Source organism: Lissotriton helveticus, chromosome 2_1, assembly GCF_964261635.1.
Source record: "Lissotriton helveticus chromosome 2_1, aLisHel1.1, whole genome shotgun sequence".
Lineage (NCBI taxonomy): Eukaryota > Metazoa > Chordata > Amphibia > Caudata > Salamandridae > Lissotriton > Lissotriton helveticus.
In genome coordinates, this window is record NC_136059.1 from 122896899 (window position 1) to 122910662 (window position 13764).

The 13764-nt window shown below is 44.9% G+C and overlaps 1 protein-coding gene across 1 annotated transcript in view; it reads left to right on the plus strand.

The window, feature by feature from the left end:
* Positions 1-12327, plus strand: part of LOC144817780 (uncharacterized) — an 85158-nt gene extending 72831 nt beyond the window's left edge. The window contains exon 5 of the mRNA XM_078674594.1: positions 8768-12327. Coding sequence (XP_078530720.1) covers positions 8768-8965 — 198 coding nt within the window. The 3' untranslated portion in view covers positions 8966-12327. The remainder of the gene's footprint in view (positions 1-8767) is intronic.
* The last annotated feature ends 1437 nt before the right edge of the window (positions 12328-13764 follow it).

The following is a 13764-nucleotide window of genomic DNA, read 5'->3' on the forward strand; positions in this document are numbered from 1 at the left end:
ATAATAAAGGTGGTGGAGGTATTTATAATGAATGATACACAGTTTACTGCTGGATGTGATTTTCCCGGTTGGCTGACAGCAGAAGGACCACTATTCTTCGGTGAGGGGGAGAGACAATTTCTTCCTCTCAGCGCGCTCTGGCCAGCGGAGAGTCATATGGGCAGTCTGCATGGGTAGTGCTGGATAGCAGCAACACATGTGTAGGAGTATCTTTCTGAAGTAGGGTCTGCTGGGAAGAGAACGGAAGCAGCAGAGCAGAAGGCAGGATGGGGTTGGCATAGCCAAACTGGTCTTTAAAGAGGGAAATACAGTTGAGACAGCACACAGGCTAATCTTCACATCCTACCACACAGTGAGATTGAAGTCCCAGTAATTAGATTAGCCAAGGGGCTAGAAGGGGAGTGTTAAAGCAAAATAGACCAAACCAGTAATGTTGGCTTAGCCTGATCTTAACTCCAAGGGGAAAGTTTCTCCATTTTGGATTTTAGATACTAGTGCTTTGAGGGACAAAAAATTGCCACACTTTGGAGGAAGTTCGTAGATGGCAACCAAGGACACAGAGTAAACATGGGAGATCTGCCTGAAACAACCAAAAGAAGAAGGCCCTGCGGAGAACTCTGGCCTGCACCAAAAAGACTGCACTGATTGCAGCTGCTGCACACTAAGGAACTACAGCCCTAAGGACTTTACCTTGCTTTACCAAGTGAAGGAGAGGATTTCCTGAAAGCGACATGTCAACAGAGCTCCACCTGCACCATTTCCAGCAAGAGGACCTGAGCTGATCACCTTCAGCTGGACTTTACAGGATTTGGCCAGGTACATTGTGGGAACTGTAGTCCCAACATCCGAGGAGCCTCTCAGAAACTCTTGAACCTTGGATTTTGTTTGTGGACACTTTAAACCCCTAAAAGGAACTTTATATAGCACCCCTTGAAGTTTGGAGAAGATTGGAGAATTCTTGATAAAAAGCAACATAAGATGACCGACTCATTCTGGATTTCAGATTTGTCCTGCTGAAAGCTCAGGAGCTCAAGACTTCTAGGATTTCACAGAGGCCTCCCACAAATCCAAGCTGCTGTGAATGAATCAAAGATCGACCTGATGGAGTGCCTTGCTCGCCAACGAGAGAAAAAGCTCTAGAAAACAACATAGCAGGCAGGCTCTCTATATCAACATCATTTTGTAAACCATTACTCCTGAGGCGGAAGCCGGGAGTGTTACTGCATCACCTGTTTTTAAAATATTCACTTGAGAGTCACATTTTGTGTATGTTTTAAACTCATCCCCATTCTCTGCTGCTCTGTTGGGACAGAGACCTCAGCCTAACAACTCGCGCTGCGGATTCTATCGCTGCCGCGACCCCCTCGCAAGTCATACAGCTGACGCCATTATCGGCGTGCACAGAGGCCACGCCCCCTCGAGGCCACACCCCCTCCTGCTATTTGTTCCATCCTATAAATCATGTGCATTTGCAGGAAGCGCAGCGGACGTGCGCAGCGGGCGTGCCGTTTGCGCGCCAAAGGCGCGCCTAAGGCAAGCCCGTCTGCGCCCGTCATCGCCAAGACATCGCCTCACGCCGGTACCCCTGCTCAAATCACACGGACGGCATACTACTATGATAAAAACTGTCTCCTTGCACTTAACCCGGGCCAACGCTGCGATAAGCTAGTAGGATGCATTGGACAGACCGACCTACACTGTAAGTCCTGTAACTTTGTTACACCTAGGCCGTGCTTACCTGGACACAAAGATAGCACGATAAAACACACCCCGCTCACGATTCTTCAGCTTAATGTCAGGTCCCTGGTAAAGCACCACTCTGAGGTCAACACTTTATTGACCGATGAGAATCCAGACACACTATTTCTGTGCGAAACCTGGCTCAAGGATGAGCTAACCAGTATTCCAAATCTCACGCTGCCGGATAGTTTCTCTATGATTTCCATCAATAGAGACTCTAGGGGAGGTGGCATAGCTGTTATCTATAGAACACTATACTCCTGCTCCTTTCTGAAGGAAGACATCACGGGATGTGAGTGTGCCCGCTTCAAAATCACCACTAGCCCTCACGTCTCCCTTTCAGGCCTTTTCATCTGCCGACCCCCGGGGCCCACCTCTAAATTCACAGAGGAACTCCTAGAGGTAGCCCATGCCCTGGCTGTGACCTCCGCCAACTTTACTATTCTGGGAGACCTTAATCTCCACTTTGACTCCACGTCGGATCCCATCATCATAAATCCATCCAGTCCACTACGCATTCTGCTGGTCACTTACTGGACCCTGTCTTTACAAATATCCCGGAGGCCAGAGCCGATCCACCCAAGCCCATGGGTTGGACCGACCACTTTCTCATTAAATTTGTGATATCGGCCGACATCCAGCCCAATAATGATCCGCCTCCCTCCTGTCTTAAGCGGCCCTGGCACAAACTCCAAAATAAGGACCTTTTGGCTATTCTAGGAGTACTCAACTTCGTAACCACTAAAGACATTAACACGTCCTATGCTTTGTTTCAGAACTGGATCATTAAAGGACTTGACACCCTCATACCAGCCAAATGGACTAGAGGACGCAGCACCCCCTCTAAGCCCTGGTATAATGAAAATTTGAAACTCTTAAGAAAGGAATGCAAATTAGCAGAACGTAACTGGAGAAAGGATTATAAGGACAAGGATAAAGCTATCTACCTGTCCAAGCTGAAATCATACCATAAAGCTATACGCGCGGCCCGCGCATCCTTCTACGCCAAAGAAATTGACTCCAGCCCCAACCCTACAAAAACCATTTTTAAACTGGTTCAAAAGCTGCAAAACTGTGGCAATCCCACCTCGTGTATCTCTTCCACACAGCAGTGTGAGAACCTCGCCACCTTCTTTATTGAAAAGGTAAGGAAAATCTATAACACCTTCTCACAGAACCCTTCCGACTACATTAGGTCCTCTAACTCTCCCTTTAAAGGCACCAGACTCTCATGCCTACCTGAAATCTCCCATGGGGTCTTAGTTAAACTCTGCAGTAAGGTTAAATCCGGCGCCCCCACAGATCCCATGAGACCGGCTCAATTTTTAGAGGCACTGGACTTCTTTCTTCCATCCCTGGCCACACTTCTCAACCTCTCCTTTTCTTCGGCAATTGTTCCCACTTGCTGGAAACAAGCATGGGTCACCCCCATTATCAAAAAGCCGACCCTGGACCCCACAAAGCCGGAGAACTATAGGCCCATCTCACTGCTCCCCTGGGTGTCCAAACTAGCAGAAGCCCATGCTAACACCGTACTATCAGACCATATGGCCCAAAATAACATCCTGGACCCTTCCCAAAACGGGTTCAGGCCAGGGCATAGTACGGAGTCCGCCCTTCTATCCACCACCGAACATCTTCGGAAAGTATTAGATGCCGGTCAAAGTGCTGCGCTGATATTGCTCGATCTCAGCGCAGCCTTTGACACGGTTTCCCACAACATCCTGCTGAAACGCATGGAAGATATAGGGATCAGTGACCTGGCCCTCGAATGGTTCCGCTCATTTCTGACGGGCAGGTCCTTCCGAGTATCAGCACCCCCGTTCACCTCCCGGTCTCACTCTATCAGCCAAGGAGTCCCGCAGGGTTCAGCTCTCAGTCCATCCCTTTTTAATCTGTATGTGCAGCCCCTCGCGGCAGTGGCCAGAGAATGGGACCTCACGCTGGTGTCGTACGCTGACGACACACAGTTGGTGATTACCCTCACTGAGGCCCCCTCAACCTCTGCCACACGATTCAGGGATGGACTGGCCGCAATCGCCCAGTGGATGACGGGTAACTGTTTACAATTGAACGCAGGGAAAACCGAGGTGCTGCTCCTTGGTAAAGACCCCTGCTGTTGGAGCGACCATTGGTGGCCTTCCTTGCTGGGCCCCATCCCTCCCCCTAAAACCTTGGTAAAAAACCTGGGAGTCTGGTTGGACTCCTCGTTGAGCTACCAAACCCACACTAAAAGAGTGGCAGCTACGTGTGTGGGTCTGCTGAGAAGCCTCAACCCTATTCTTGGCTTCTTAGATCCCAAAACACGTCAGCTCATAGTCCAATCTATCATTCTCTCTCGGTTGGACTATGCTAGTGTCCTACTGTTAGGCGCTAGCAAAGCAGAGACATCAAGGCTTCAGCGAATCCAGAATTCTGCGGCCAGAGCTATAGTCGGCCTTCCAAGAAGATGCTCTGCTAGAGCCACCATACATAGACTCCACTGGCTCCCAGTGGATGCCAGAATCCAATTTAAGGCCCTCACTACTGCCTTCAAAATCCTTAAAACAGATGGCCCTGTACTCCTCCGTCCGCTTCTACTACCCTACACCCCCCAGCACAATCTGCGCTCCCTAGGTCAACATCTGGTAGTTGTCCCCCGCACAAAACTTTGCCGTGTCGGGGGTCGTTCCTTCAGAGTCTTGGGAGCAAAACTCTGGAACTCCCTTCCCCTGAACATCCGTCCCCTGGACAATCTGTCCGTGTTCCGCAAGGCAAATAAAACCCATCTGTTCCCACTGCCTTAGCCTCCCCCCCCCTCCCCTCAGTAGGTTATGATATGGTTTTTCAGCGCCAGGATGCCACGTTGCTGGGGCAGCTGTCGCGCTTCAACAAACTCGTAACGTAACTCGTAACATAACATTTTCATTTGACAATGATAACAACAAATGAATATTTTGAGCATCCGAAAATGTTAAATCAGACTTTTTTATTTTTGTTTTTTGCCTGTGATTCATGGTACTTTTCTTTATCATATTTGGAAAAAAAACTTTTTAATTTAAGTCTTCTACACAATTTAAACTCACAATTCCCATCTGGACAAAATGACAAGACACGTTGCAAAACATTCAATTCTATTTTGCTAATAGGTCTATCAGAAAGATTTATTACTTGTAGAACCTTATTACTCTCAGAACTAGTGGGATCAACAACTATGTTAGGATCTATGGTTTCTTTTTGTCCTGACTTCTGGTCCTCATCCTTGTATTTTCATTTTTTTCACCACCCCCTCCTTGTTTCATATGCTGAATTTCCTCAGAAAAAGAAGAACATTCAGCTGCCTTGGGCCCGGCTTCCTCCACTGAGGATAGGTCAGATCTGATTACTGCACTGAATTTAATTCAGCCCCTTCTTCTGATGATTGTATCAGCTTTAATTTGTTAACATCATCATAGTTTTTAGAGACAGTGAAAATACGTCCCGTATTATAATTATATAGAGTGACAGTGCTTCACCCTTTCTCAGCTTCTGAGAAGACATACATCCAGATCTTTCTAGCCCCTTGGTGGCTAAAGAAAAAACTGTGTGTCTCTGGATCCTTCAATGAGGGTGATTGGTGAGACTTTGGTTCACGAAATGTTCCATTGGATAGTCAAGTACTGTTGCGTGGCGTTTAGAGAGCTCCAAGTGGATTTTCCCGGTTCATGCCTTTATATAGGTACAATTCACATTACCCTTATATAGGCAGAGAAATCAATCACTTTTTTAGACATTGCCCATGCAGACCAAATACAGGCATGGCTACTTCCACCCGTATCAAACGTCACACATTTTTTGGGGAAAATCGGCTTAATCAGTTAGGGAACTTCCCCTTGCTCGAATATTGATTTGTCCAAGAACTCATGCCCTTTGCAAAGAACAACTATTCCCTAGGGGTTGTTTCCCGACGTTATTATGCCCAACTTTATGTCAAGCTCTGTCATTCCTAAACACCTTCAAGGTATAAGTATACCTTCACTTGCTATAGCAAACTATGGTGGTTCGGAGGAGTTCAACGCAGCTCGCTAAAGCTAGTGCCGAAGGAAGCCGAACCTCAAGCTGATGCACTGATGAAGAGGCTGCCTTTCTCTTGCCGAGAATCCTGCTCCGGTGTTTCCAAGCTCCCCTTGTGGGGTGTTGGGAAATCGAGTCCTGAGACAGAGATACCAGACCTCCTTCATTCTAAAACAAGGTATGGAGCTGATTAGAACCTAGAGAAACCTTTGGTAGATTCTTGGCAAAAATAAATAAAACCTATGCTACATAAAACTTACTTCTTCCCGGGTACTAGACTTAGGTTAGGTACATTGGGGTAGGCGTATTTAGAAGCACCAGTTGAGTATTTTAGTCAATGTTATTTATGTATGTATTTGTATGCGGCTTAGAAACCATACAATGCTTTTACAGTATTATTTTATAATACTATTCTCACTGTATGCATTATACTTTGCAATCTGCTTAACGATTGTAGCAGTTCACTTCTCTTGTATGAGAAATAAGACTGTTCAATTAACCTTTTTATTGATAACGCCCGTCTCTCTATTTCTCTATAAGCTCTGTTGAAACGAAGCATGCACGATTGACTGAGTGAAATACTTATTCTTGGGAAACAAAGGTGTCATGTTTATGCGGTTGTCAGAGACTAATCCCTTCTTGTGAACTCGAGAAAGTTTCTAGTGACCTCTGAGCTAGCTGGCACTCACTATTATGTTTAGCATATTCAATAGAGACCAAGTTGACCTCAGTCAAACGACTAATCTATAGGATATATTATTCCAATGCGCAGAGCCTACTGGGAATATAGGAACTACACTACAAAGACAGAATACCCTTTAGTTTGTGTCTATAGAGGGGCATGCCCAATGAGTGATTCGGGTTGGTCAGTTGACTTGTTTGAAGCTACCTAAATGACATGTGGGTTTGGCTGGAAAATAATCCAAACTAGTAATAATAATTCGAAATCTCAAGGGTACTGTGAGATGGTTAATTTTTGCAACTAGGGATTTCTGACCCGTGTTATTTCTGTTCTGCAACACACTTGGGTCCTAATTACGATGTTGGGCAGACTTAAGTACGCCCAACACCATCTCGGACCTGGGACCAACCGACCTCCGGTTGGCAGTTCAAACCGCCTAATTAGGATGTGACATAATGCTGCTGCCCTGCACCTCACACCACTATATGTCTGCACCCACTGCCAGTTCTCCAGCAGCCACCCATTCACCCCTCCATGCAAATACTAACAATACCCTCAACCCTCAACTCTTGTGGGCTGTGTAGCTGTCCGGTAATCGTTCGCGGAGCCAGTTCCTCTCCAGTTTCTGGCATGTTCGTTTGGAGGCCTGGAGGTCTTCGGTGAACCAGGTGGCTTTCTTGCTGGTGTAGCTGTTGGAGGGTGTCTGGAGCAGGGCGAGGGTGTTGGCGCAGTCGTTTATCCACTGTCTGAGGTTGCGGTTGGCGGTGTCGGGGTCGGTGGAGTCGGCGGGGGGGTTCTGGGCGAGGGAGGTGGTTAGCTGGTCTTCAGTGACTTTCCTCCATCAGCGTTGAGGCAGCAGCTGGGTGCGGTGGTGCGTGGTGGGCTTCTTGAAGGTGAAGTGGATGCAGCGGTGGTCGGTCCAGTGGAGTTTGGTGGTGTGGTTGAAGGAAACGTGGAGGCTTGCGGTGAAGATGGGGTCGAGAGTGTGGCTAGCGACGTGGGTGGGTGTGGTCACGATCTGTTCGAGTCCAAGGTTGGTGAGGTTGTCAATCAGGGTGGTGGAGTTGGTGTCGTTATTGTTCTTCAGGTGAAAGTTCATGTCTCCTAGGAGAATGTAGTCTGTGGAGGCGAGGGCGTGCGTGCTGACGAAGTCGGGATGGAGTCGCTGAATTGTGGTCAGGGTCTGGGGGGTCTGTAGATGAGGGTTCCTCTGAGGGTGGTGTTGGGATCGGTGTGGATCTAGAAGTACATGTGTTCAGCGGTATTGAGGGTGTCGTCGGTGTTGGTTGAGACTCTGACGGTTTTCCTGTGGACGATGGCGATTCCTCCACCTGTTCCATTGGTGCGGTCCCTGCGGGTGATCTTGTATCCTTCCGGGATGGCAATGACGATGCTGGGTGTGGAGGCGGGGTTCAACCATATCTCTGTCTGGAATGCGACGTCCGGGGAGGTAGAGTCGAGGAAGTACAGCATTAACTGTGATGTTATGACAATTGCCTAGTTGGCAAAGTGATTTATGATTTATGTGGTTGTAGTGTACGTGTTATATATAATATATGAGATATTTAAATAAAATCCTGTGTGGAGTGTCTTTTTTGGTGGATATGTGTGTCACTGTTGTGTGTGTGTTGCACAAACGCTTTACATGTTGCCTCTGGGATAAGCTGACTGCTCAGCAAAGCTACCACGCAGGAATTATCTTGGGTGTGTAATTCACTTACCCAGATTAGAGTGGTATGTTCTGCCTTGCTTACATTTATACCCTAGCCAACCAGAAACCCCATTTCTAACAGGGACTTACAAGTAAATAAAATATGCCAAATAGTTGTAAACCAATCATGCCATGTTTTAAAGGAGAGAGTACATGCACTTAACATTGACTAGCAGTGGTAGAGTGCCTAGAGTCATACACCAACAAAAGGATGGTCAGAAAAATCGGAGGAAAAAGGAAAAAGTTTTGGGGATAACACTGCAAAAGGGGCCAGGTCCAAAAATTATGTACCATGAAGTAAGGGGTGATGTTACTGAATTTTCCTCAGGTGGGGAGGAGACTAACTGATATCAACAGCATATTGGTTGGCCGACACAGAAAGAACAGACAGCCCAAAAAATACATCTCAGAGATAATTTATCAACACCAGGTGAAGGTCAATGGTGCTTCCAATGCAAAGATGATTTATTTGCTGAAAACACATTTTTTTCTATAGTAGCATAATAGTAACGATAATGACTTTATTCTCTACAAATCCTACTAAAGAATCCCAAATTACCTGTGTTTTCTCTTTGAACCCATCGTCTTCTTCTTCTTTTCAGACACACTACAAATTGTCATTTAACTTTGAAGTTCCACCTGGAAAGGCTGTCCGGCAGAAAGCAGTTGTCAAGAGGGCCAACATCAAAGTTCCCTACACAGCTGAGGTCTTGACAGTGTTTGGATATAAAACCATGGTCACTGGAGAATGGACGGCAACCTCCTTTTTTAACCTGCAGATCCGCCAAGAGGACATGTGAAGAACAAACAGCCTTCATTGCTTTCCAACCACCAGTTTGTGCAACTGAAAGAATGTAATCAATATTATGAGGCAAACATGCTTATTGAAAAGCTTACATGCATGCCACTTACAGCAAGTAAACAATAAATATACGTGCCAGGTAACCAGGTAGACAGAAACAAAAACCCCATGCACAGCTTCTCACTCCTGCCCAATACCCAAACTGCAGAGCAGAGAGGAGCTTTTCCTGGTCCTTAATGACAAGGAAGGACAGGCAGCTTCAATAATTATGCATTATTTTTAATTAGTGGTACTAAGTCTCTGTCAAAATTAGTCATCAAGAAATCACAAAAACCGTTGTATAAAACCGTCTTTGATCATGACAAGCCTGTCAAAAACGGGGAATTATTTGTAATTCGAATTGCAAGAATCAACTTATATCATGAAAAGCAAAAGGTACGCAAAAATTGCAGACTATTATAACCTTGAAGGAAATTTAAATCCTTCTACAAAAACAGCTGAAACTAGTCCTGGTAAAAAAACGTTGAAAATATTTCTGAGCAACAATTATCCCATTCGGCACAGATACACACACATCTGAACAATAACTAAACTTCAAAAACCTCACATTTGTACGATGGTAGAAAGAACAAACATTTTACTTTAGTAGGTTATATTTGTGTGTCTCCACTAAAAACAAACAAATAAAGTATACCCTAACACACAGCACCTGGTCCTACAAACAAATTGAGAATTTTGAATTAATTTGTGCACTTTACGCGCTTTCACCGCTCTTTTGCAAATGTTCTATTTCTTTTTTTTTCTTCTTAATATTCATCAAATTGGCAAACAAGAAAATGTAAATATACCTCTAAAGAGAAAGCAAACAGTACCTAGTTCCAGATAGAAAATTAGGTTACTAAAGTGTCAAGAATAATTTAAAAACCAATATAGAGTTGCAGACAAGATAAAAACATCTACATTCATGAATAATTATTTGTACTCTACCATGTGATATACAAACTTTGCATATCGTGCAATGTTTGTTCAAGCTCCATCCTGTATTTGATGCAAGGAAATCCAATGTTTGAGCCCATCCACCATACTCAATGGACAATGGGTCAATTTTCTTCATAGTCTTTGCAATTAATGTCCTTATTTATGATTTGGCAAAAGGGAAGGAAAGCTGCACACGGCGGCCTCCTCAGTCAGTAACTCCTGACCAGCATTACCGCCTCAGAGGACATCTCATGAAAGTGGCGGGCATAATAATATAATGGCTGTACTATCATCACTCATTTTCCCTGCCCCTGCCCACCATGTGAGGCTTGCTCCAGCCATCTGATCTGCAGCACCAAAATGTTATCCTGATAGGACCCACACTGACAGACCACGCCTGCAACCTCAGCATCATTCTGGACAGCAAACTCACCATGAAACGCAAGATCAAGCAGTCACCTCTGAGTGCTTCCACACCCTGTGCATGCTCCGAAAGATACCAGCCATGAGACAGTTATATGTACCCACTTGCCAGGTGGTTCACATGACGGGGACACTGTCCTTGGTCTGACGGAATCCATCTTGATACCCAGGAAGGATAGTATCAAAGGAGGTGGATCCCTTAACCGGATCAGCCTTTCAGAGCATGTTCAATACAACCTGGTGTGTGTGGTCTACGGAAACATTTTCCCAGTCCTCTCCCCACCAAGGCTTGTTTTCTGAGTCCACTTCCATCAAAGCATTGTACAAACCAGAAATAGATGGTATTTATGCCTGAAATAAACATTAATGACTGATGAATTGTCTCCTTTGCTCCAAAGGGTGTTTTCTCATATAATTAAGCCTGGACATAATTTAGATTTTGCAGGCAGGGTGGCAAAATTAAAAAAAATCTCAAAATGCCGCATTGCGCAATTTTGTGTAATTTCCACCTGTGGGAGACTGGTTTCTTATGAAAATGTCTTTGAGAGGGACATTTCAGCTCAAGCCTGTTCCTGCATGAGTCAACGAGTATTTATATGAATAGCGCACACATCTTTCTGCTGGTAGTGTGCAGCTGAGGTAAATTAAGGAATGTTTAGATATAGGCCCAGACTCAGTATTTTACCATCCTTAGTGATTTGTGGGATTCCTAATTTAAATACAATTAATCTGCACCTAGGAGGGAAAAATATATTGCTAAAATATGGTTTTGTTACACAGTTGTGAGATTATAACTTATTTAAAGCTACCCAGTAGTAGAATCAACAATCCAGGCAATGACGCCAACCTCTTTGTCAAAACATCTAGGGGCATATTACCAACGATTAGCGATATTTATCGCTAATTAGGCCTAGCAACCAACTTTTTATCGCTAAGCATCGCCGGAAAATATCGCTGAGATAACGTGCTATTAGCAATGTTTATCTCCAAAGCGATACATTTTCCGGCGATAGCTTGAATATCGCTGAGAATACAGCGATAGTCACGCATTAGCGACAAAATGCTCTTAGCCATGTTATCCACCTCCCATTGGATAACATGGCTAAGAACTGGTCTGAGCAGGCGTTAGTTTTTGGAGATATTCACGCTTAGCCTTGTTAATAGACGATAGCGACGTTATCAACTGCTTTCAGTCGCTATCGGGTTGGGTACACCCACTTTGCATGTCATTAGCGATAAACATCGCTGACATGCAAAGCGGGCCCCAAACCGCTCGCTATCGCCTAAAAGCTGTCGCTAAAATCAGTTAGCGACAGCTTGCTAATAGGGCGATAGAATTATCGCCGCTTAGCAGGCAAAAACAGCAGCTAAATCGGCGATAATTGTCTATCGCCCCCCTTGATAATGTGCCCCTTAGTCCTGAATACGTTCCATACAAAAAAGGGCAGTTTTAAGTGGTTGATGCAAAGGTCTCTGAGCTAAAGACAGAACATGAGCACTTAGGGCTGTGTGAAATGGGTCCTTTCTTCTGCATTGCTCACCTGGCCACTCTCTCTGAACAGTTTTACTGCTTGTCCCTGTGCCTTTTGAAATGTCCCACTCTGATCCTGGTATAAGGAATACCATTCAGACATGCACCAATGCTACTATCGATGTTTTGTAAGCTGCTGCGGTACTGCCACCTGGCTGCGGATTTAGACAGCTGGCCTCAGGTATTAAATGATTTGTTTTATTTCATAGTGTTTTAAATCACAAGCTATATATTTAAGTGATCAATTGCAAAAGGATTATATTCAAAGCATATGCTTTTTCTGGAAACTGCACACGTCGGCTAGCAAGGGACGTCTGAAAATGTTTTGTCTCTCTAGAGGATCATTAGGAGAAAATTAGCGTCCAGTTGAATGTAGTTGGATTTTGGCAAATAAAGAAGGTGTCTTCTGATGCAATTTAAAATTAAAATACCTGACTCCAAATCAGTTTTGTTGTTCTTGTGTGCTTTATTGTTACAAGTCAAATGAGGTGATAAGGATTATACATCATCGCTGTTTACAATTAAAAGCTGGTCTCCGAAGAGGAAGAAGGCCAGTGTGGATTCCTGCTTGTCAACGTCATATTGATAAATGAAACACAGTTCCCTCAGCCACCCTTCATTGTCTCTGTTTGCAGACAGATTCAGTACCCCGCAGCCTTCAGGTGACATCACTTCCTCTAGCTCACCTACACAGACTGGGTGCTGCCTACTTACCTTCTTACCACGCCTCCCCTTACAATAAACGATAAACCTCAAATTCCTCATTCTGACATCATGTATATGAACCTAGAGACATATTCTGTAGAAGCATCAGAGTCAACGTAAAAGAGTGCAACACTCCCAGAAGAGTGGCCTACAGCATTACAAAAACCTTCATCAAGAGAAACAATGTGCTGTTTTTATCCTGATGCTGGTTTAGGAAACATCTCCAATGCAGCTCCATCGTCCTATTTGCTCTCTGAGGGGCATATTATCAAGACCCTTATCGCCGTGTCATCGGCACTTTTCTGCCAATAATGCAGCGATATTTGCATCGCCCTATTATCAAGGCAGCATTAAGTCAATTAATGTGGCTTAAAGCCACGTTAATTGACTTAACGCTGCCTTGGTAATAGGGCCCCTTTCACGATAAACTCATCGTGAAAGAGCGCGTGGAGTGGGTGTTGCGTTGGGCGTTCCACCGCAACAACCATTCAGTTCGACGCTGCCACCTATTATCAAGAGAGGCGATAATAGGTGGCAGCGCCAAATTTAAGAACAGGAAAGACCTGTTCTTAAGGTGGCGAAACAAGGAGAAATGATTCTTTTCTCCTCGTTTTTGCTTTTTCCCATGTGGGCTGCCTTGTGCAGCTAACATGGAAAAAGCAAAATGTCAAGGTTTGTTTATGTACAGGTGACCTTCGTGTACATAAACAAACCTCTTTTTAAAAATACCGATTTGTAACTTACATGTGTGCTGCATGAAGCAGCACACATGTAAGTTACAAAATGGCATTTAAGCTTTGTTTATGTGCAGGAAGGAACTCCTTCCTGTACATAAACAAACCTTCCCTGCCTGCGCTGGCGTTAAGTTGTAAAACTTATCGCCATCGCAGGGGGAAACGCTAGGCTGCACCATATCCTAGGTAATATGGTGCAGCCTAGCGTTAGTTTTCCCACGATGCTGCTAAAGCCTCAACTTTGCCTTCAATTAACAGTTCAGTGATTTTCCAAGATGTTGACGCAGTGTCAGTTCCTTGGTTGTTTTTGACGGGTGTGGTGGACCTCTCATCACACCAGAGGGGGAAGGGAATAAATGGTAAGAATGCTGATGACCGATGCTACAAGGCTCTGTTTCTGCAGCTTTACATCACTCTGGGAAAAAC